The 23840-nt window shown below is 43.3% G+C and overlaps 1 protein-coding gene across 2 annotated transcripts in view; it reads left to right on the top strand.

Annotated features, from left to right (window-relative positions):
- Nucleotides 1-23840, top strand: part of SMAP1 (small ArfGAP 1) — a 240703-nt gene that overhangs the window by 210355 nt on the left and 6508 nt on the right. For both annotated transcript variants that reach the window (XM_007070547.4, XM_037894289.2), the window contains 3 exons: nt 6801-6928; nt 21046-21214; nt 21976-22304. In XM_007070547.4, coding sequence (XP_007070609.3) covers nt 6801-6928; nt 21046-21214; nt 21976-22304 — 626 coding nt within the window. The remainder of the gene's footprint in view (nt 1-6800; nt 6929-21045; nt 21215-21975; nt 22305-23840) is intronic.

The raw sequence follows: 23840 nt of genomic DNA on the forward strand, positions 1-23840 counted from the left end.
GATTCCACTCTTATGCAGAGCAGGTCTCCATACATGCGAGATCTGATTCTTCTGGCTAGTAGCATCCATTTCAGTTGGATATTTTAAGAGAGCTGGGGAGGGTTAACTAGACCACCCTTTCCCCCTGTACAGGAGCTCTAGCCATATGTCAGAAGCAAGATTCTGAGGGTTTGGGCTGACAAAGATCACTCTGGCGCAGTAGTACCAACCATTAAAGAGAGCACCAACAGTACCCACCAAATCTCTGCACTGTGTTTCTCTTAATACCAGCCTTCTCAGTACTTGGCACTTTGGTATCAGTCACCTTGGAAATGTGTTCCTTGGTACTCAAAGCTTCTGAACCTAGTGTTGTAATACACAGGGCAAATACAGTACAGAGTTATTTAACTGGAACTGGTACTCTCCTCAAGAGGCTGAAGATGGTGATAGCTAATGAATGAGTTAGGCTCATCAGTACAGCAAACAAAGGAGATATGTCCGGTACTACCGTCATCTCCCCCGCAAATTACGTAGGATACAACAGATCCAGGCACTCTATTCCAATTTATATATATTCTTATAGTTCACCCATCACAATAGTATCTGAGAGCCTTCCGGTTGTACCTTAAGCAACATGACTAACATCTGTCATGTATTTGTTCTCTCATCCTTTCCCCAGGAGGGTTTGATAAGATAGTCTCATCTTTGGAGGAGCGTGTTCTCCTTTTTCCTCATTCTCATCAAGGTACAGAAGGGAGTAATCTCCTACACACAGGTAGGGATTCTAGAGAGGACTCCATTTTCAGAAAACAACATGGGGCTGATAGGGGCATCCCTCCTAGTATCCTCCTTTGTGTCCCCCATCCTGGTACCATCTACTCATGAGTTTTAGCTTTACTGGACAACCTGAGATATGCAGCCATAGTCATGCAAGCCTGCATTTTCTCCCCATTTTCAAGGACTACAACCTCCTTTCAAGAGAGGGCAGTACAGACCAACCCAGCCAAGTCAGCCAGTGCAGCCGATGATTTTAGAAAGGAAGATGGAGGAAAGTGAGGAGGAGCAACGTCTGCTAGGAGAAGAATTACTTGTCTCCATTTTAATTCTTCATTCTCCCCCAGTGAGGCAGTAAATCCCCAAATGTCTTCCTCAGTTGACAACTTCAAGTTTTTCCAGGATCTTATCAAGAGACTTTGGATATACTTGTAGAAGTTGTGTGAGAGAAATTTTACACAGCCCTGGATATCTTGCACCCTTCCTTCCCAGAAGGCTTACCGTGCCAATAAATGAGGGGTTGTTAGAGCTTGTAAAAGACTTATGGTACATGCCAGCATTGATATCAACCACATCTAAGCAAGCTGATAGGAGGTACCAAATCTCTTCCATGGGATTTGGATGCTTTCTATTCCAGCCCAGTACCAGAAGCTCCTGTAGTAGCTGCTGACTGATAGTTCAAAGCAGCAGGGGCCTGCCAAATATACACCTAGGGAGAAAGACCCAAAGAGTCTCTACCTATTTGGATGCAAAGTCTACTCTTCTGCCAGCCTCCAGGTATGTGGCTGACTACCAAGCCTTCCTCTCTAACTATGACAGTCTGAATTAGGACAAACTGTCTTAGTTTGTGAACTAGCTACCACAGGAACATTGATAGGAACTAAAAGTCATCATGACTGAGGGATAACTGATACTTCATACTTCCCTTCAGACTGTGCTGGACAGGTCCAATACAGAGGTTTGTACTGTAGCCACATCTGTAGTGATGAGAAAATCTTCCTAGCTTCAGTCCTTAGAGATTCTCAGGGAGGTCCAAAGTACAACAGAGAACCTTCCCTTTGAGGGTAATTAACTTTTTAATTCTAAAACAGACTGTCGATTTGTTGAGGTCTTCTGGGCAACTCTGTATTCTTTGGGCCTGTACATTCCAGCCCCAAGAAGGAAATAAGTGAGACCATGTGCTTCCTTAAAGCAGCATCCCTCTTCCCAGTACTATTATCAGCCTCAGAGGACCTTGGAGCCATCCAGGTTCCATCGACAGTGACCTTCCACCTCTTCCTCCATTGCTGCACAGTCTTCACACTGGTACCAAAACTGCTGTCTGATAGAAGATGAAGAGCCTGACAGAAACATTCGAGGATCCCTTCCGTTCCACCCCACGACCACCACCTTTGGCAACTACTCTTTTACTTTCAGGAAGCCAGGACTCAGCATTGTTACAGCTGACAGCCTGGATGGTGGCTGGCTGACATCCAGTGGGAGAAGCTGTTCAGCTGAAGTTCAGAACAGTCTGCTCAAAAAAATGGAAAGTCTTGACTAAATTTGCTTATAAAGCTAAGTGAAAGAGGTTTTCTATTTGGGCATTCCAGCACAAGCTGTCTCCCTTGGCCACATCGATTTTCAGCAATATTGAGCTATTTATTAGCCCTGAAACCATCTGGACATTCTGTTAGTTCCATAAGGGTCCAGCTAGCAGCGATATCTTCACATCACCCTTCTATCCAGGGCTACACTTCATTTTCTCACCTTAAAGTGGCTAGAATCCTTAAGGTCCTTATTCATTTTGCTTCTCTTGAGACCTCTATATAGTATTAACAGGGTTTATGGGTCCCTCCTTTCTGAGCCCTTTGCCACTTGTTGTTTAAACTACTTGTCAATGAAGACTGCTTTTTTAGTAGCCACTATGTCAGCTCAAAGGGTACAAGAGATTCAAACCTTCATGGCAGTTCCTTATACATTGTTTCTTAAAGCCTTGGGTTACTCTCAGGCCTTTTTTCAAGTTTCTGCCCACCGTTGTTTGCGTTCCATATGAACCAATTTATTCTACTCCCAGTTTTCTTCCCCCCTTCTCAACTCCAGGGGAAGTTAAACTTCGTATGCTTATTATAATAAGCATTTTCTGCTGATTGATAGGTATTATTATTATGTTGTTTGTATTGCAGTAGTATTTGCAGCCTCAGTAGTATTTGGGGCCTAGTCTACATTATAATAATTGTTTTAAACTTTCCAGGGCAATAGTCACATCTCTTGAATGTTCTTTGAATAGTGTCCTTCAAAAGTGGCCGTACTATATCTCTTCCTGTTATGTAACTGTAGTTATTTAAAGGGACATTCCCTGTTTTTAAACATTGCTGAGGATAGTATTATGAAATAAACTGCATTGTTTGCAACGCATATGTTGGCACATTGAGAATCTGAAAACTGACTTGCATGATTTTTATAGTCCAAACTGAGAGAAAAATACATAATGTAAACAGTGAAAAGAATATTAGATTGCTAAAATTGCCTTATTAAAACTCAGAGGTGTTAATGGTAAAATAGGCAAATAAATTTTACGTATGACTTAATATTGGACTTTGTTTACCATTTTTTAAAGTAAATGTTTAAAATCAAGAACTTGTGAACATTTTTTACTATCTAATATCATTATTCTTTCACCCTCCCTCTTATTGTTTGTTGCATCTTCTCTTAAACTAGATTGTAAATTCTAAAAGTCAAGGAATGTATCATCTTGCATGTTTGTACAAGGCCCCTTACAATAGTCTTAACAGGATCCCTGGGCATTGCCGCAGAACATATAACTAATAATATGATATTTCCCTTTTAAAATAGTCTCCACAGGGCAGTGGGAAAATGTAGATAAAAAGTTAAGTTACTTAGAGAAAACAACACTATTACTGGGCTAATTTACAGGGGTACAATAGACACAGCAACTGAAACAGGTTAAGGGAAAAATATATTCAGAGCCAATATTGAAATAAAATAATCAAATAAACTTAATTGAGCTAGAACAGTGTTAATCTTATTTATCATTAGGGCCATACCAAATTCATGGTCCATTCTGGTCAATTTCACAGCCAAAAGATTTGAAAATTGGTCAATTTCATGTTTTCAGCTGTATACATTTGAAATTTCTCGGATTGTAATCGTGGAGGTCTTGACCCAAAAAGGAGTTTTAGGGTGTGTGTCGCAAACCTGTTGCAGGGGGGTTGCGGGATTGCCACCCTCACGTCTATGCTGTCTTCAGAGCTGGGCTCTGAATGCAGCAGCCACGGAGTTGCAGGAGGATCCGGGAGGTGGATCTCATCACCCCCATGCTGCTGGGAGCACCGCACCTAGATGCTCCATGCTGACATTCAATTAATGACATCTGAAACCATTTGACCTTTTATTTCCTTCTTTTTTCCCCCCACTTGCTTTTGTTAACTTAAAGCAGTGGTTCTCAAGTTTGAGGCTACCAACTGAGATCACTATCTTAGAAAACTGCCACAGATGGTCATATCTACCAATCAGTGAGTGACTATGATTTGCTGCTGTAAAGTGTCAATCACAAAATTCTGTTAAGTTCTTGACCTTCTTTTTATTTTTATTGAAACAAGCTAATAATTGCATCTGGAAGGGGGGCAGTTCCCTGTACAATGATCCCTCCTCCCCCCCACCGCCCAATGCGCACGGCTGTGAAGTAATGGGGACAGGAAGTGAGTGGAGAGGAGGGGGTGTGGAGCTATCTGTAGCCAGGAGAGGTATCCAAGAGCATCTGTGCAGGGAAAGAGGAAGTGCGCTCCCAGCAACACGGGGGAGATTGAACCCACCTCCATCTCCAGAAGCCTCCTCGGGTTACAGGAGCCTCCGGGACTGCTGCCCAGCCCCGGAGCTTCCTGCAGCAGGGGGAGGTACCCAGAGGTGGGTCTGATCTCCCCCTGAGAGCAGCTGTGGAGCAAAAGAACAAGTCCTGTCCCTCCCAAGCCCAGCTGGGACTTGGAGCCAGCAGCACAGGGAGATTGGATTTCACAGGGCTTATTTCATGGTCTGGGACACGTTTTTCATGGCCGTTAAATTGGTAGGGCCCTATTTATTGTCCTTGTAATTTATTATTTTAGTCTAATGGTTTTAATCTGTACAGCCACATCTGCAGTTCGATAATGCTGTAGTCTTTTGGCCATTTTGATTAGGTGTCTAGCCCTTCAGTGCCCTAACCAGAGGAGTCTTTGCTTCTGCTCTCAGTGAGGGATACTCCCAGACTGATTCCTTTCTTATTCTACACAAAATACTTCATAGATCTGCCTCTTAAGTTTTTTGTATAAAGTGTAGCCAGCATAAAGTTCCATGAAACCCATCCATTCAACTTCATATTATTTTCCTACTAAGTTCAGTGTAAGAAAGTTAATAATTTCTTTATATGGTGTAATGTGTATTCTGCTGTCACATATTATTTCCATTTTTTCTAAATAATGATGTAAAATTTGATGCAAAACAATCTGTAGGTGGTCCAGAAATGTCAACCATATTTTTGCATAATTGTCTACTTTTGGGAACATACCTTTCTCCACGGTCACTGTTTATATTAACAGTAATGTCCGTGTTTTAATTTGGTATAGTCTCATCAATGTCATAATCCTGAACTCTGCTAGGAGTAAAAATAACAATTGATTTATGGCCATATTTTCTGTAAGATGTAGCCTACACACTCACATGTCTACACATATAGCAGTTACTAGAAAATCAGTTATTAAATGTGGGGAAAAAATTAAAATGTTTATACAGCATGATTTTGTTATGCTTTCTTCCAACTTCCATCATCTTCCAGGATTATCTAATTTGGACCTTAATCCTAGAAACACATTCGTGTATGCACAGCTTTACTCAGATCAGTAAATTCACACATCTATATAAGTACTGATAAGTTCCAGGGCCATAGATTGTAAACTCTGGACAGGTCAGTGACCATGTTATTTTGTGGCTGTCAGGCACAATGTACACATCTACTTCTATAGAAATAAATATCGCTCATTCTAAAAAAAAAAAAAAAAAAAAAAAAAAAGATACCTGCCATAATCTTTTTTCTTCATGTGAAGAATGTAGTCGATATTTTGAATAAATATGGCATTGTAAGTTAGAAAATTAGAAAAGTCCTTTCGGAATATTGCTTTCTTTGACATTTGCTTGTCCAATGACCTATACAGTATGTTTCTTCTTCTCTAGGAGTCCCAGGCTGGTTTTGTGTTCCTTCTCAGAAACCAGTTGTAGGAAGTAACTTTAAGCATTGTCAAATATTTAATTACCCCGAGTAGTTCAAATTAATGTATTTGATAGCTCTCATGTTGAGTAGCCCAAAACTTTGGTAGCTAGATGGGATAACTATTAAATTCCCACTCATAATACTATAGTGCTAGTGAGTGTTGGACTAAAATTGTGAAAATGCTTGCAAAACTATTCCATTAAACTGATTAAGGGTATGTCTACGCTACCCACTTGATCGGTGGGCAGCGATCGATCCAGCGGGGATCGATTTATCACGTCTAGCCTAGACGCGGTAAATCAACCCCCAAGTGCTTTCCCATCGACTCCTGTATTCTATCTCCACGAGAGGTGCAGGTGGAGTCAAGGGGGGAGCGACAGCAGTCTACTCACCGCGGTGAAGACACCACGGTAAGTCGATCTAAGAACATCGACTTCAGCTACATTATTCATGTAGCTGAAGTTGCATAACTTCGATCAATCTCCTCCTCCCCCTCCTCTCCCCCCCCCCCCCCCCAGCCCAAGGTGTAGACCAGGGCTCAAATGCCATTATGGAACTCTTAAAACTGTATTTAAAATGTTCAGTTCTTAATTATATTGATAAAATATACTTTTCAAATTAGAAAAGTCCTTTCGGAATTTTGTGGATCTGAGATATTGTATTTCAGAGATTTGCTTCCAACACTGAGTATTTTTTTAAGCAATGACAATTTAAGTGATTTGATTTATATATTCGTATTTTACAATTATTAAATCCTTGTTTTAATAGAGGTTTCCACTTAAAAACTTGAATCCATTGTCTTTTTAAGATGGTCCTCCTGAAGCACCTGTTACAAATGGAAGCACCACTACTGTAACAACACTGAACGATGACTTGGATATCTTTGGCCCAATGATCTCTAATCCTTTGCCAGCAGCTTCTGTATCTCCTGCTCAGGTAAACTTCAGAAAGGTGTAATTGCATGTTTTCCTCCTTATTGAATTTTGTTTGTGAAAAATGCCAGACCAAATTTTAGACTGAAATCATCTGTCTTTTATTAAGTACAGATATAGCATTAGGACAAGCTTTTCCACACTGTCTTACTAACATCTTAACCAGAACTAGAGAGATCAACGATACGCAGTCAGAGAGATTAGTTTTTCTCTATGCCCATTCAGTCTTCGGCCTCTCTGAGATTGCCAACGAGGGTGTGGGTTGTCCCAGTTCTTGTCATGTGGACTTCTTGCACTAAGAACTAGACAAAGAACGCCATCTGATGACATGTAGACAACTAAGCTGTCACCAGATGTCAACAACTTGTGATCACAGAGCAGTCATGCATTTTATCTGGTGAGCTAGATGTGAAAAGCAGTATCATTCACCAATCTGCTGACTATTTACCCAATTTTGGAAGGGAAAGAATGGACACGACTCTAATGGGTTTTTTTCTTACTATTTAACTGTAGTCTGTTGTTACTGGTTGAGGATGTTTTGTTTTTTAATATGGCTTTATAGATTCATTTGAAACATACTTTTAATGAATTTCTTTTTTATAAATGCACAATTTTCAGTAAAATACTTCTTTAAATGGATGGATCTTTGACTTTGGGGGCTAATTACATTAGCTGGCAGCAGGAGAAGGCTGTTGTCACAGAGTGGGGATGAACTGCTGGATCTGGGAGGGAACCAAGCCTGGCCTGACTCTCGACTGCATCCCTCTCCTGCCCCAAAATAAGGAGGGGTCCCATGTGGGAATCCCAGGCTGTGTGGAGGCAATGGGATAACAAGGCCATATGCTGAGTTTGGGTGGGGAGTAGGGTAGCAGTTATGGAGAGAGCCTGACTCAATTTCGCCCCCCTGGGAGATGAGTGAGCTTCTGCCCCACGTGGTGCCCTTCAGAGAATGGGATGCTGGGGTGTGTGTTTGCTGCTACTCTGACAGTAGCATGGGCTCGGCTCTTTAAAATGTTCAGTAATTTTGACATGTAGCAAAAATTTTCCTAAGGAAAACAAGTGAGAGAAGGGAAATGGTGATTTTTAGCATGTCATAACTCAGTGAGGGACTTGATCATCCAAGGTAATCCCTGTCCCCACAATCCATGATGCTGTAAGATGTAAGGCGGGAGAGGTGATACAAGAAGAAAACCAGAAAGTGCTCTGCATGTATAGCCCTCCTTGAAGGGACAATCTGCCTGCTTTCCTGGGTCCCTGGCAGAAGGAGCAGAGCCCAGACAACTGAGGATGGGCCAGGTCCCTCTCCAGTCATCCTAGGTAAACTGATCCCATAGTTCGTGCCTGGCACGGGCTGTGCCAAGTTGGTTGAGCAGGCAACAGGAGACCCTTTGTTCCATACCTAGCAAGTCCTGTTTCTGAAGGAAGAGGCTGCAGAGTGTGTCAAGGAACAGGGGAAAAGTAGCATTAGCACTACTTTCTCCTGCAACACTTCACAGTGGAGTGGCTCCAGCATCTACCACCAGCGGCTCCTTAAACACTGCTGACGCAGACTTTACCTTCCCAGTTTGGGGTAAGCTATTTTGCCATGGGAACACTGGACGTATGTTCTCCTACAGGGATCTAGCCAGTATGAGTGGTCACAGAGATGGTTCTGTCAAGAATTCTGTCTGCTTGTGCTAACTGCTAGCAGTGGCCCTGTAGAGACTCCTAGAGCTCCTTTTATTTCCTCAGCAACCAACGGATCTCCTTACAGCCTCCCAGCATTCAAGAAAGGGAGACATCCTCTTAAATGTGCTATGTCCTATTTCTCCAAATCATTACAGAAGAGATTTGCTATTTGATGATTAAAACTACATAAGGAGAAGCATTTAAGCCAAATTTAACCGATTTCCTGAATTTTAACCTTTCTAAGCATAGCAGCGCTAACAGGTCTTATAAATGTGACAAAAATTCCAAAGTCTGATTCAAACAATTATTTTGACTTAACTTTCAGTAAGGAGAGATTGGATTTTCTGGGAGTAAGTGATTTAGTTCAAGTAAATGATTTAGCACATTATCATTATCTTCAAATTTAACAGAGACAGACACCCAAAAAGGTGCAAGCCAGAGAAATCCAAGAGCAAGAAGATAGGCTCTTTGTAGCATTTCTCTCCCTCAATTCTTTATTATCAGAAGAAGGGGAATTTTCCCAATACAGTGATGAGAGGAGGAGACAGCAACTCGTGACAGACTATTATTGCTCGTTTATTTAAAAGAATGTCAAAAAAGTCACATCATCTGTGGTTATACAACAAGCTGTAGTGGGAGATCAAGAGGTAGTAATAACAATAATTAGAGAAGTAGGTACGTCACATTAAATCTGGAAAGGAACTGCAAATGCCTCCATAGCAACCCACATTATTGGACTCCTTACACGTAACATGTATGTCACATAGTTGTAGCTGTGTCGATCCCAAGATATAAGGTGGGTGAGGTAATATCTTTTATTGGACCAGCTTCTGCTGGTTAGAAAGACAAACTTTCAAGCCACACAGAGTGCTTCTTCAGGTTTGGAAAAGGTACTCAAAGCGTCACAGCTAAATGCAAGGTGGAACAGGTTGTTTAGCATAAGTAGTTAGCACATATTGTAAGGGACCATTCAAGGCAGAGTGGGCTGTTAAGATCTCCGCTATCATAGGACAAAAAAATGCAGTTAGTGGGTTACAGATTGTTGTAATAAGCCATACATCCCTTTTTTGTGCTATATGTGCAGGGGTGTTTACGGTGTTGAATGGCTCTTTAAAATATGTTCTAACTACTTATGCTAAACAGTCTGTTCCACCTTGCATTTAGCTGTGATACTCAGAGTATCTTTCCCAGACCTGAAGAAGAGCTCTGTGACTCAAAGCTTGCTGTCCCACCAATATTTATCAAAATGATCAATGATAGCTAATATAGGGTTTTGGGGCGTCTGTGTCTTCATTTGAGGAAGGCAGATGTATAATTAAACAGCGTTTCTTGACCAATTCAAAATATTGGGGTAGGAAAGCAGTGAACAAAATTTTTGTAGAAACAGCTGATAAAGACAAGAAGTAGCTTTCATACATAGAAAGTTTACAGACAACCCTTTCAGAACAGAGCCCTTTCACAGCCATCACTCACCTCTGACCCACACAAGCAACCACACCTCTGGGAGAGAATGCTGCAACAGATTTGACAGAGGAGGAAGGTGCACTATAGACTATACTGTATTTAAAGAATATATTGCTGAGACATTGCTCAACCACCCTGTGGTTATATGTGAAATATAGTCAAGTGAGCAGGTAACCAATATCAGTCAGATATATTGCTATAAGCCAACAATATAGTTCAGGAAAAGGGTCCAATATGATACCAGTGTCTGAAAAGCCCTCTCGTGCAGTGTTGTTACATTCACCTCATACAGAAGATGTTCTCCCAAAGTTACACCCCAATAGCCATTTTTTTCCTACCTGTTTACCAGTAAAAGGTACTGTGTCTCTCATCTGAAACTAGATTTAACTAATCAGCTTTCTACCTTGTTTTTCTGGTACAATGGTGTACCGCTTATCTCTTTTTCAACAAACACAAGGGGGATGTGTACCAAGGGGCATGAAGGCATCTGCTTCCTCCTAGATAGAACATTCATATATCTTGTCCTTTTCAACATTCCAGTATTAGCCTGTGAGAGTAACTCTGTAACTGTTGATGTAGTAAAACAATCATATGTCCTAATCCTGATAGTTTTCCTATCTACTTAAGTCAAAGCTTACTTCAGCTAATGCAAGATATTATAGGATACTTGACATGGTTGGACAGAATTGTTGGGAGAATATATTTTGTTCAGTTAATATAACCTCCCAACACTTATATATGTTAGGCACAGTATTAATGTGTATTGCCTAATACTATGCTGGAGTTAGAGGGGTCTCTGTCCATCTCAGAGGAAAACTACAGATTTGTCAATAGCTAGGAGAGAATAACTCAGACAGATTGGTCATTGAGAGGAGATAATCCAGAGAACTGTCACAACACCGCAGAAGTAAATGTATGATCATTCCAGAAATTAGTCCTGGGACAAGCAGTCTTCTGTCTGTTGCAGATCAAAGCCATAGAAAGAATGACATAAAGATAAATTCCTTGGAGTGTGCTTAATATTCTTTATCTAAAATTAAAATAGAGATGTGAAATCCATACTGAACCTAACATTTTTAACAAGTGTCCTTGGAATTTAAACTTCTGGACTGAAACAAGCATGTCCATATGCAGCTTTCTCAATAAAGGGACTCTACCTAAAGGAAGCATACCTGCACTCCCCTGACATTTCATCAGAGTACCTGTGCTTCTACTGTCATAAGAAACATTTCCAGGGCAAAGGCCGTCCCTTTCGACCTATAGACATGATTAAAGGTCATTACCAAAGTACTGATAAGTTCATGTAATGGCTTTGAGGAGCAGAAAATTCAAGTCTCCACTCACCCCTAAACAACTTGCTTGTCAGAGCTTCCTCAAGAGAGAGCCAAAATAACTCTACCCTTCCTACAAGAGCCCAGATTTGTGATGAATGTGGAGAATGGTCATCTGATCCACACATAGGGCCTGTGAGTAACTCTGGACACAAAGATAAGGTTTTCACCACCGATGGGAATCAAATTGATAGTGTACCTAATTCAGCAACTGTCAGTTGCACACCAGGCAAGCCATAAGACTCTTAATGCATCTGCAATGCATGTTAGTATTATGTATGAAAATTCTCCACAGACCACATTTCAACATGAACCGCTATAAGGATTCCTGATCCCATTTCAGCCTTCAGTTTATTTGATCTCAGCTGCAAGATGGAGATTCTAGCTTGTTAGGTATAAAGAAGAAAGAAATGTTGGTACTGTTTAATATGTTCAATTAGTTGTTTTAGTAATGTTAAGTGAATCACTGGCTTTAATAAAATCTAATATGGAGTATATGAACTATGACCCTTGGACTCCATCTTTGTAAGTGAACTTGTTTACAAATTAGACACTGGAGTCCTCTGGCTCAAACCGGACTAAACCAGCTTTTCCCGCCAGATCCAACCCCGAACATTCTATTCCCTCAAAACTTTTCCCGCCTTAGAGATTATATAAGATCTTGCTCAGCACCTGCATGGTGCTGTCCATTCCAGCAACAGCATGTGCATGGTCAGGTCTGCCCAACGTTCCAGAGCTAGAGAGAAGAACATCGTCTATCCCGCAGCAAGGTTGAGGAAGGAGAGGCCTGTCATCACTATCCCCGCCACAGCGAACTGAATCCATCTTACCTGTGGAAGGTCCTGCTTTCCTGGTGTCCATCATCCCAGAGGGTCTCCCTGCCTGCAACAAAATCCAGCAGTCATCAGAACTCCCCAGTGGTCCTCCTCAAAGACTTCTAATTAGCCGGAGAGTAGAAGGTTCTGGGCCTTGCGTCCGTGCATAGTGTCCACTGCGTCTAAATCGTAGGAAAGGTTTCTGTATTGGGGTTTCATTTATTGTTTTTCTGAAGGCCAAGGGAGATATTGTGGGTCTGAGCTTCAAGCTCCTATAGCCAGTCACTGAATCACTGTATGGTTAGGTTTGTGTTTCTTCCCCCTCATTTTCCCCAGTTTTCTGTACCTTTGCCCTTAATACGCTTACCTTTGTTTACATCATATTACCTTGTCTTTTCTTCATTTTTATTACATCGCACAGGGAGGAAGGAACACCCTGATCGTAAGCTAAATCCACCGGTGACAGATACGGAAGGGAGTCGAGTCTGTCCTTCTGAAAAAAGAGGGATTTCCTTTTATCTCCCCTCTACCATTTCTAAAGTTTTCCTCTCTGAAGCGTTGCCTTATTCCCCTTGAGGTAACAGGCTCTTGTGCTCCAGTTGCTGAAGTGGTGGACTCCCTGTAGAAAGTCAAAATCAGGCCACCTGATATGAGCTAGACAGAACAACAGTAACAACTGACACCACTAAACTCTAATGGGGAAGTTCATTTAAATAACTAAGGGACATACAGAATATGGACAGACCAAGAGTGGAAAAAGTAATGTGAACTGAGATTTGGGACAATCAGGGTCTCTTGCCTTCACTTCCACACACAACTGCACAGAGGTGATGCATGGGGGGGATGCGGTATGTGGGGTCACATGCCAACCTCCCAAAATTGCTCAGTCACATGGTGCAGCCAGGACCCCTCGCTGCAGAGCAACTGAACTGGTGAGCTGCGGCAGGCAGGGAGAGGCAGATGCAGGAGCAGAGAAACAGCTGAAAGCCACTTGGAGGCGCCACTGCTTTCCCTGGTGTGGGGGTTCGCTTCAGCTGTTCCAGGGTTGTGCGCCGCCCCCACCCCATGTCAGCAACAGGTCTATGCAACTGCATAACACACATGTAGTAAACGTCGTTGACATCACCACATCAGTGACCTGTGAATAAAGGAGTAGGAATGAAGTCATTGGCACTTTACAAGGAGGCCATCTTATTATTGAGGTGGACAGAAGCTGACAAATGATCAAGTTGGGCAATCCAGCCTGTGAATAACACCCCCACATTCAACCAGGGACAGTAACTTCTTGGTAGAAAGGCTGAATCTGTTATATAAAGAAAACTGCAAGGTAGTCCTTGGTCTTAGGGCACACATTCTAAAGTCACTACAAAGTAGACCTCTTGTCCTCTGAATGTAGCCTATGTTCTTCTTCGAGTGCTTGTTCACGTCGATTCCAATCAGGTATGTGCGTGCCGCGTGCACAGTTGTCGGAGAGTTTTTTCCCTAGCAACTCCCATCGGGTAAGCTGTGGAGCCCCCTGGAATGGCACGTTTATGGCGCTCAATATATGATCCTGCTGACCCGATCCCCCTACAGTTCCTTCTTACCGCCCATGATGGTTGTTGGAACTGCGATCACTTGTTCTGCAAGTGTCTTCCTTAGCCTTCTCTCCTTAGTTAGTGTAGTTGTAGTTCTTGTTAGTCGTATTTCTTTAGTGTATAGTAGATAGTTGTATAGTCTAAATAGGTTTGGGAGTGGGGTTTCTCCCCAGTCCCTTACCCCTCCTTGGGCTCCGGGGCACGCCGCGAGCCCAAGCCTTTAAACTCTGTGAAACCTGTAGCAAGCCTATGCCCATTAGTGACCCCACAACTCTTGCCCAAGGTGTTTGGGGGAGGTGCAGCAGTCAGAAAGGTGCAAAATCTCCAGGGCTTCCCACCCAAGGACAAAGAAGGAGCGAGATTTCTGCCTCAAGCAACTGCTTATGGAATCTGCTCTCCGCACTCAGCCTGCTGCAGACCTCCAGGACCCGGCACTGAGTGCGTCCGTACAGAGTGCTCAGGCATCGGAAGGACTCTAGTGCGAGAGACCCTCGGCACTGGTGCTCCCCGCCACCGCAAGCGGAGGCAACGGCCCGGTGCCACACGAGGAATAGGAAAGCCAACAGCGGGTGCTTACCGGTACCAAAAGCCGCATGACCAGCAGATGATGCACCGGCGCACCCCAGAAAGGAACACTTGGAGCCTAGGCAGCATGCGTTGGCGCCATCGACTTTGGTGTCCGAGAAGGGACTGTTGAGTGCAGCGCGCAGCGACTCCCCAGAAGGGCAGTGCCAAGTGGAGAGGTTAGAGCTACTCTCCACCTCAGACACCTTTGGCGCTGCCAGAGACTTAATTGAGATGACTGCTCCACAGCCCCCGGTGCTAAGAGATAAGCCTCTGGTACCAACAAGTTTGGCACTGTCTAGAGGCAAGCTGACCATGATGAGGTGATCACATCACCATGGCACCGCTTCCCGGCATCGGGCTCCCTCCAGACTTCTCTGGCACTGGCAGGGTGACACTCCCCTTCTCCGGCACGGCATGGCCCTGACAACACTGGTACACCATGCTTCTGGAGTTGTCAGTGGACGCCCCGATCTGTTACCTCTCCACCCCGATCTGATCACTCAGAATCCCAGTTGCCTTCACTACCCAGTCTTCGAGTCCCTCCATCTCACAGCCTGGAAGTTTCATGGTTAAACCCAATGGAGCTCCTGTACTCAGAACCGGTAAGGGAGGTTCTATTCGGCAGCAGGAAACCATCCACCAGGACCATTTATCTAGCTAAGGGGAAAAAGTTCACTAGCTGGTGTGCCCAGAATCACACACTGCCACTCCAGGCGCCTATACATCTCATCCTGGAGTACCTTCTACATCTCAAACAACAAGGCCTGGAAGCATCATCCATCAAGGTGCACCTCGCTGTTATTTCAGCCGTCGATCCGGGAGTGTTTAGATGCTCCGGATTCGCTAACCCCATAGTAGGACGCTTCCTCAAGAGCCTGGGACATTTATATCCACAGATTAGACAGCCTGTTCCTGCATGGGACCTTAACCTGGTCCTCTCCAGACTAACAGGTCCCCCTTTTGAACTGCTGGCAACTTGCTCCCTGCTCTATTTGTCTTGGAAAATGCCTTCCTGGTTGCCATCACATCAGCCAGGCAGGTGTCCGAGTTAAAGGCCCTAACCTCCGACCCACCCTACACGGTCTTCCACAAGGACACGGTGCAGCTCAGGCCTCACCCAGCCTTCCTTCCCAAGATAGTGTCACAATTCCACACTAGCCAAGACATCTTTCTGCCTGTCTTCTATCCTAAGTGTCACGCTGGTACCCAAGAGCAGAGGCTGCATTCATTGGATGTTCGGCAGGCGCTAGCATTCTACATTGAGCGAACAAAGCCGTTCAGGAAATTGAATCAGCTATTCGTGGTGGTGGCAGACCAGATGAAAGGACTCCCGGTTTCATCTCAAAGAATATCTTCCTGGATCACAGCCTGCATCTGCACATGTTATGAGCTGGCCAAGGTCCCAGCCCCGGCTCTCTCGGCTCCTGCCACAAGAGCACAAGCCTCATCAGCTGCATTCCTGGCCCAGGTCCCAATAAACATCACTTCACCTTTGTATTATTCTTCTTTGACTGGCCAAATGTGTAAACCATTAACAACATAAACGAGAAATAAATTTTGATTTATAAATATATACAGAGTGAAAGTTGCTTATACAATGTACATAATATTCAAATATATTAATATATCACAGCACATCTCTTCAGTGCAGTCACTGAGCCACCTGCAGAGAAAGTTAGTTTTTCTGTGCACTGTTTGCTTAGGAATTACTGTGTACAGTATTGCTTAAAGGTATACCATATGGCTATAATACTGCACATATTATTCAGCCAATATGGATGTCATCAAACTGTTGCAGGAGACATAGGCCATTCTGTATTCCTAGGGCTTGTCTACACTTAGGGCAAGTCTACATTACAGGGTTAAGTCGACCGAAGTTACGCAATTCCAGCTACGTTAATTTCTTTTCGCCCAATCCTCTAATTTGTCTAGGTCCCTCTGTATCCTATCCCTACCTTCCAGCGTATCTACCACTCCTCCCAGTTTGTCATCTGCAAACTTGCTGAGGGTGCAATTCACACCATCATCCAGATAATGAAGATATTGAAGATATCGACTTACTGCAGTGTCTACACTGTGCTGGGTCGATGGGAGAAACTCTTCTGTTGACTTACCTTATGCTTCTCGTTCCAGTGGAGTACTGGAGTCGACAGGAGAGCGATCTGCAGTCAATTTAGCGGGTCTTCACTAGACCTGCTAAATCAACCCACTGTAAGAGTAGACAATCCCTTACAGAGCTTCTCTCGTTGGCGTAGTTAATGGCGGTAGCTCTGACAGGAAAAGCCCTCCCATCATATAGTGCTTCCTACACTGGGAGTTTGGTCGCTATAACTGCGTTGCTCTGGGGCGTGGATTTTCCACACCTCTGAGCGACTTTGTTATACCGACATAAGTTTCTAGTGTAGACCAGGGCTCAATCTTGTCAGGTAACATTTTTTTCAGCTAGCCTTTAAAATGATAGCATTTTAAAGCTCTCGTTTCTTTGCATACATGCGTGTGTGTGTTAGTGATGTCCGTTTTTTTATTTAATTTTTAAGTACGTACGTTAATGGACTAGCTTTTCTAAAACATAAGTAGCAACTTTAAGGGGGGGAAGTAATTTAGATTTACGACCAAACCACAGCATTGAAATTTTAATTGTGGCCTTCTGACTGACACTAAGCATAAATCAAGGCCTTATTAGTAAATATTGCAAACCCCCTCATTAAATATTTATTTCTTTACTTCGATTTTTTTACAAGCTACAATGAGAGTGCTCATCCAACACTTTGAGCACCGCTGAAAAACTTTTTTTTTAAATTCACTGAATAAACAGACCCATCAATTCCCCCAGATCAAGTCAAATAACTTCCTGACAACATAACTATAACAGAAATTAATCAACCTCACACACTAGTTCAATTTGCTGTGTTGCTGCGAGAGTGGGTATTTTTTGGCACACCCTTCTGCCAAGAAAGGACCCTTGTCTCAGGAAATAACAGTGAGAAGTTGAGGGGTATGTCTTCATTTTCTGCCGCCGGAAGAAAATGTAACTGTTCTGTACAGTGGCACCTGCAGCAAGAGGGGAGCTGCTACTGTATACCCAGGCCTCTAATTCTTCCAGGACTCTGCCTACTTATGCTAACCCACCAATAAGTGGACCATGAAGTTGCATAACAATAGAATTAAGACTTTCTATTTCTATATAATCTGCATAGAACAAAATATTGTTTAAAATGAAAGGAGTGTTACCTAAATGTAAATAATTTTAATAGTTTATAATTTGATGTTTCCTAAAAGAGAGCCCATGCTTTCCTTACAAACAATAGTCACGTACTGAAAGTGGAATGTTTTCTAGACCTTATCAGACATGTTAATTTTTAATCTGATCCACATTTAAAAAAAATTGATGTCTGTAGTAAGTAAGAGTAAACACTTTGTATATTAACCTGGATGAAAGCAAGCTATTACTGTAAGTACGTACACACCTTGCTAGCTAGGGTGCAGGTTTGACCTAGTTGCAGGGGATGATGCAGGTCCTTGTCTCCTCCCCACTACTCTCTTAGTTGTGGTCTTGTCTTCCTTCCTGTCCCTTTGGCTTCCTCATGGTGTAGGGAAACCGGATGTGGTGACCCTCTCCTCTGCCCTTGATTGACTGTTGTAGAAATGCTGGAATCCTGATTGGTCTTGGGCTTCCTTTTCCTTCCAGGTTTTGGAGGTTTGCCTAGGCCTCAGTTTGCTGCCATCTGTCCTCCCTCTCTCTGGTTTGTTGTGATCTGATTTAGTTTTTGCCAGACTTCCTGGAATGCTGAGATTTTGGAATTAGGAAGGCATTTTTCCTGTAATACAAAACTGGGCTCATACCATGTGGCTTTTTGCCACATATTCAGTAATCAAGTGATCTGGTCATCTGTAGTGTTACACTGAATGTTTGTTGCAACCTTTTCTGGAATCCAATATGGATAGGGTGACCAGACATCCCGTATTTAAAGAGAGAGTCCCATATTTAAGCCCTCCTGCAGGTGTCCCAGCTTCTTAAAAATGGGCAAATTGTCCCGTATTTTCTGTCTCCAACCACCCCCCATCAGTACTGGCAGTTCCTGCTGCTGGCCAGGTCCCTGCTCGCCAGCCACCCCCACACCAGTGGTGAGTGGGGGGTCCGATGGCCAATTATGGGTGTGGGTGTGCAAGGTTGGTGATTTCCAGCGTATTCGTGCCCTGACCCTGCAGGCTCCACAACAGCCCCCCAGACATGGGCTTAGGACCCTGTTCACCTGTGGCACCGCCCACCGACCCCCGGTCCTGTCCCTAGGGAGTGTGGGGCTGCTCCATCCCGTAGGCACCCTCCCCTGCTGAGCCACTTTCAGGCTGGGTTCGCTGAAGCCCCTGCAGTCAGGTTCCCTGGGCCCTGGTGCACAATGCATCCTTTGGGCTTAATCCCTTCCTGCCTGTGCTGTAGCCAGAGGCAGCTGGGTTATGCCCATGGCCACCAGCAGCCTGGAGGTGTTAGCTGTCTTTCGACACTGTGTGGGCAGAAAGGGACAAGCTGCTTCCAGCCACAGGGAAGGGGGAGGGAAGAGATGAGCTCTACAAGGACAGGAGCGAGGTCAACCCTTCCCCACACCCGCACCCCGCTCCTGGAAGCAGATCCTGTTCCTTCTCTCCCGCACAGTGCTGAAAGGCTGCTGCTGGCCACATTCTGGTGTGAACTCTGGCAGAAATCCGGGGGGGGGAGGCGGGCATGTGATCCTGCGTGCCTCCCATGTTGCATCAGGAAGACACAGCGCCAGGTACTGTGAGATGCAGGTCAGTCCTGGGGGCCCAGCCAGGCATGGAGGTCGGATAGGTCGATCATGCCCCCTGTGTGAGAGGTGTACAGGAGTGTGTGTGTATGTTACATCTCCCCGTGTGAACCCAAAAGCCTGAAAGAAGGTAAATAAAAATAATCCAACTACACAGTATTTCTTTTTAACAGGGGCCCAATCAACTTGGTGTTAATTTGAACGTTTGTTCTGCATAGTTCTGACTGATTGCTGTTGAACTTGCTTGAATGCGAATAATTTTACCAGGTGTTCCGTATTCAGCATCAGGAAATATGCGGTCACCCTAAATATGGACATAGACATTTGTAAGTCCCAGCTGGCAGGTTGACAGCCTTGTTATGGGCAGCCTTGGGGCTTGGTATATTTAGCAGGGGGAGGGTGCAATTATCTTAAGCCTAGGATTTGCCCATCCTGAACTTCCTTTTGTCTGTTCCCCTATCCTTAACGTGAGGTAAAAATGGCAGGGGAATTTGTCTGCAGATCCATCCCCCTGATCCTTGAGGAGTGTAACTGGTTAGTTCACTCTTTGATGGATTATCGGGCTTACAACTGGTGTATACTCCACTACTGGGAGCCCATATTGGCCAGGTATGAGGCAGATAGCTGAGGAGGGGATTTAACCCTTGCAAATACTAAATGGCTGTTTTAAAGTTAGCTATGGCCTTATTTTAAGTATATATTGTTGTCTGGTGTCTCTTTTCATGCCTGCACAGTCAAACTCAATAGTGAATTCCCACTGGTAAAATTATCATTTCATTCTGGTAGAGGATTATGTTGTATAAAGACAATATGTTGTCTATTCAGATACCAGAGGCAAGGAACCATATTATTTGTGTATCAGTAACAGAATAGTAGAACCTGGAAGCCATCTTCATGTAATTTGTTTATAAAGCATTAATTAAAAAGTAATAAGGCTGAGAAAGACTGAAGGTAGACTAGAGGCTTATGAAACTCGAGATAGTGTTTATTTGCTTAGTGATGGCATCTTAACTGTCCAAAAGTCAGTTTTCCAGATATGAAAATATCAAGCAACAATTCACAGGCAACATATTTCAGAGAAGATACGTTACTTATAATTTAGCGTAAAATTCTATTGCACAATATTCTTAGGCCATATCTACACTACCCGCTGCATTGGCGGGTAGTGATCGATCTATCAGGGATCAATTTATTGCGTCTAGTGTAGACACAATAAATCGATCCCCGATCGCTCTGCCGTCGACTCCAGAACTCCACCACGGTGAGAGGCGGGAGCGGCCGCTGTCGATCCCGTGCCGCGAGGACGCGAAGTAAGTGATTCTAAGTCGATCTAAGATACGTTGACTTCAGCTATGCTATTCTCGTAGCTGAAGTTGAGTATCTTAGATCAATGCCCCCCCTCTCCCACCCAGTGTAGACCACGCCTTAGAGTAAAGAAGCTATTTGTAGACAAGGTAATGTCTTCCAACACTGTGAAAAGCTTTTGTTTTAGTTCCTATCTAATTTCCTCTCTAAGAGGATTAATGAAAAATGTGAAATTGTAACGTCCTTCTTGGTTTCTTAATGATTTTTCATCATTTAATTTCATTTTATGAAGTATGCTATCCACAGATGGAAAATTTAGAAACAGCAAGAGTTGTGTAACCAATGTATATAAGCACAAATTCACTCACGGTCATTTTTGTTGCTTGTGTTAACCTGAATTGGTCCTCCTTGCAGATGCTACACATTGGCAAGTATTTGGGTTTCTTTGTGGTAATATTACACATTCTAAAATACTGATTCACTTACAACTAATTTAATAACTACATTGCTTTTAATTTAGTTTAGGAATGAGAATGCATAGCTCTTAATCTGATATAATTTCCACTGGTAGTTTCATTCAATAAGCCTGTCTGTTTTGACCTTTATTTCCCAGAGCACTTCCACTAAACCAACAGCTGCCACCTTATCTGCTGCATCTGGGGATCTTGATCTGTTCACTGAGCAAACAACAAAATCAGAAGAGTCAGCAAAGAAACAACTCTCCAAAGACTCCATCTTATCACTGTATGGCACTGGGACCATGCAGCAGCAAAATGCTCCAGGTAATTAATTTTCAAATCTGTTTCCAGAGTAATTCAGTTTTTAATCAGTGTTTAGAATACATAGTAGTTATAATCTCCTGTCAACATAAAATTAAACACATTTGTCCTTACTTATGTATATTCAAGTGGATTTATTTGTTCTTACCATTTTCACAGCTGAAAAGTTAAAATGAATGAAGCATTAAGACTAGAAGAAAAAGTAGTACAGGATTCAGACTGATTTTATTTTATTAGATGTTACAGCTGTTCTCATATTATAAACTATCACATACAAAATCATCATCATCCTAATTTTTATGATTTGATATTACTTTTGTTGTATGATCATTCATTACTTGGGTATGCAATGAGATTCCTCAGTATGTGAACAGCAGACTACCTAAATCATTACAAAGAGTCATGTTTTGATCTCATTAAACTGGTGGGAATCCACTAATTTTCAGTAGTGTGACTGAGATAAGAGGTGCTGGTGCAAATGAGAAAAAAATTTGGCTCTGAGGCTGCAGAACTCAGCTTTGGCAGTTAAACTGTTACTTATTGTGCCATTTTTTGTTGTTACACCACTCTTTCTTATCACTTTCTCAGTTTTGCCAGACACTGATTTTGTGTACAATAGTGTGGACAGAATCAGCTCTACAAATTATCTTCTAAAACTGGCATTTAGTGGTTCAAACATTAGGGAAAAAAAAATCAGTAAAAATTATTTTTCTTCCTTTCTGTTCCTTCTCCCCCCCCCCCCCCCCCCTCCTTCCAAAATGCAGGTATGTTCATGGGATCTTCTTCCATGCCATTTACCACACAACCATCAACTCATTTTCAAGGTTTTCCACCTATGGGAGTACCTGTGCCTGCAGCTGCTGGAATGATGGGAAATATGATGGGACAATCAGTGCCTGTCATAGGACAGAACACAGGTATGATGGTGGGCATGGGAATGCCCAATGGTTTCACTGGCACTACACAAACTGGTGTGATGGGACTTCCTCAAAATGTCGTTGGACCCCAAGGAGGAATGGTGGGACAAATGGTTACTGCACAAAATAAATATGGCATGCAACAAAATCAACAAGCTCAATGGAACATCTCTCAGGTGAGGATTTTTTTCCCCTTATACTGGATAAAAGTTACTGTTTTATGAATAAAATCATTTGTTTTCCACATACTAGGAGTTCAGCTATACTGGGAAAGCTGTATGTAGCTCTGCTCTGCTGTTGACCCTGTGACTTGAAACTGTTTCTTCCATGTCTGAGACGGCAGCATAGTATTACAGATGTGATATATTTAAACTAAACGTATTCTATCACATACAAAATAATCATCATCATCATCAGGATAGAAAGCCGGCTAGATTGTCGGGCTCAAGGGGTAGTGATCAATGGCTCCATGTCTTGTTGGCAGCCGGTATCAAGCAGAGTGCCCCAAAGGTCGGTCCTGGGGCTGGTTTTGTTCAATATCCTTATTTATGATCTGGAGGATGGCGTGGACTGCACCCTCAGCAAGTCTGCAGATGACACTAAACTGGGAGGAGTGGTAGATACGCTGGAGGGTAGGGATAGGATACAGAGGACCTAGACAAATTAGAGGATTGGGGCTAAAGAAATCTGGTGAGGTTCAACAAGGACAAGTGCAGAGTCCTTCACTTAGGACGGAGGAATCCCATGCACTGCTATAGACTAGGGACCGAATGGCTAGGCAGCAGTTCTGCAGAAAAGGACCTAGGGGTTACAGTGGATGAGAAGCTGGGATATGAGTCAACAGTGTGCCCTTGTTGTCAGGAAGGTTAACGGCATTTTGGGCTGTATAAGTAGGGGCATTGCCAGCAGATCGAGGGACGTGATCTTTCCCCTCTATTTGACATTGGTGAGGCCTCATCTGAGTACTGTGTCCAGTTTTGGGCCCCACGCTACAAGAAGGATGTGGAAAAATTGGAAAGAGTCCAGCGGAGGGCAACAAAAATGATTAGGGGGCTGGAGCACATGACTTATGAGGAGAGGCTGAGGGAACTGGGAATGTTTAGTCTGTGGAAGAGAAGAATGAGGGGGGATTTGACAGCTGCTTTCAACTACCTGAAGGGGGGTTCCAAAGAGGATGGATCTACACTGTTCTCAGTGATACCAGATGACAGAACAAGGAGTAATGGTCTCAAGTTGCAGTGGTAGAGGTTTAGGTTGGATGTTAGGAAAAACTATTTCACTAGGAGCGTGGTGAAGCACTGGAATGGGTTACCTAGGGAGGTGGTGGAAACTTCTTCCTTAGAGGTTTTCAAGGTCAGGCTTGACAAAGCCCTGGCTGGGATGATTTAGTTGGGGATTGGTCCTGCTTTGAGCAGGGAGTTGGACTAGATGACCTCCTGAGGTCCCTTCCAACCCTGATATTCTATGATTCTAAAGAGTAAAGAAACCAGCATTAATTTTGAGTGCAATTTAACCAACTCCTAGAACAAATTGAACAATGTACTTTAAAATGACAACAAATACCACAGTTTCTGCGTTATTGTGTATTAACCTCTGTTGCCCAATTCATGGAGCCAGATTCTCCAATCAGTTATATGTGTGCAACTCCATTCATTTTAATGGTATTGCACGGATGTAGGTGAGCACAGAACTTATACCCAGTGAGAATGGCC

This window comes from Chelonia mydas, chromosome 3, assembly GCF_015237465.2.
Source record: "Chelonia mydas isolate rCheMyd1 chromosome 3, rCheMyd1.pri.v2, whole genome shotgun sequence".
In the NCBI taxonomy this organism is placed as follows: domain Eukaryota; kingdom Metazoa; phylum Chordata; order Testudines; family Cheloniidae; genus Chelonia; species Chelonia mydas.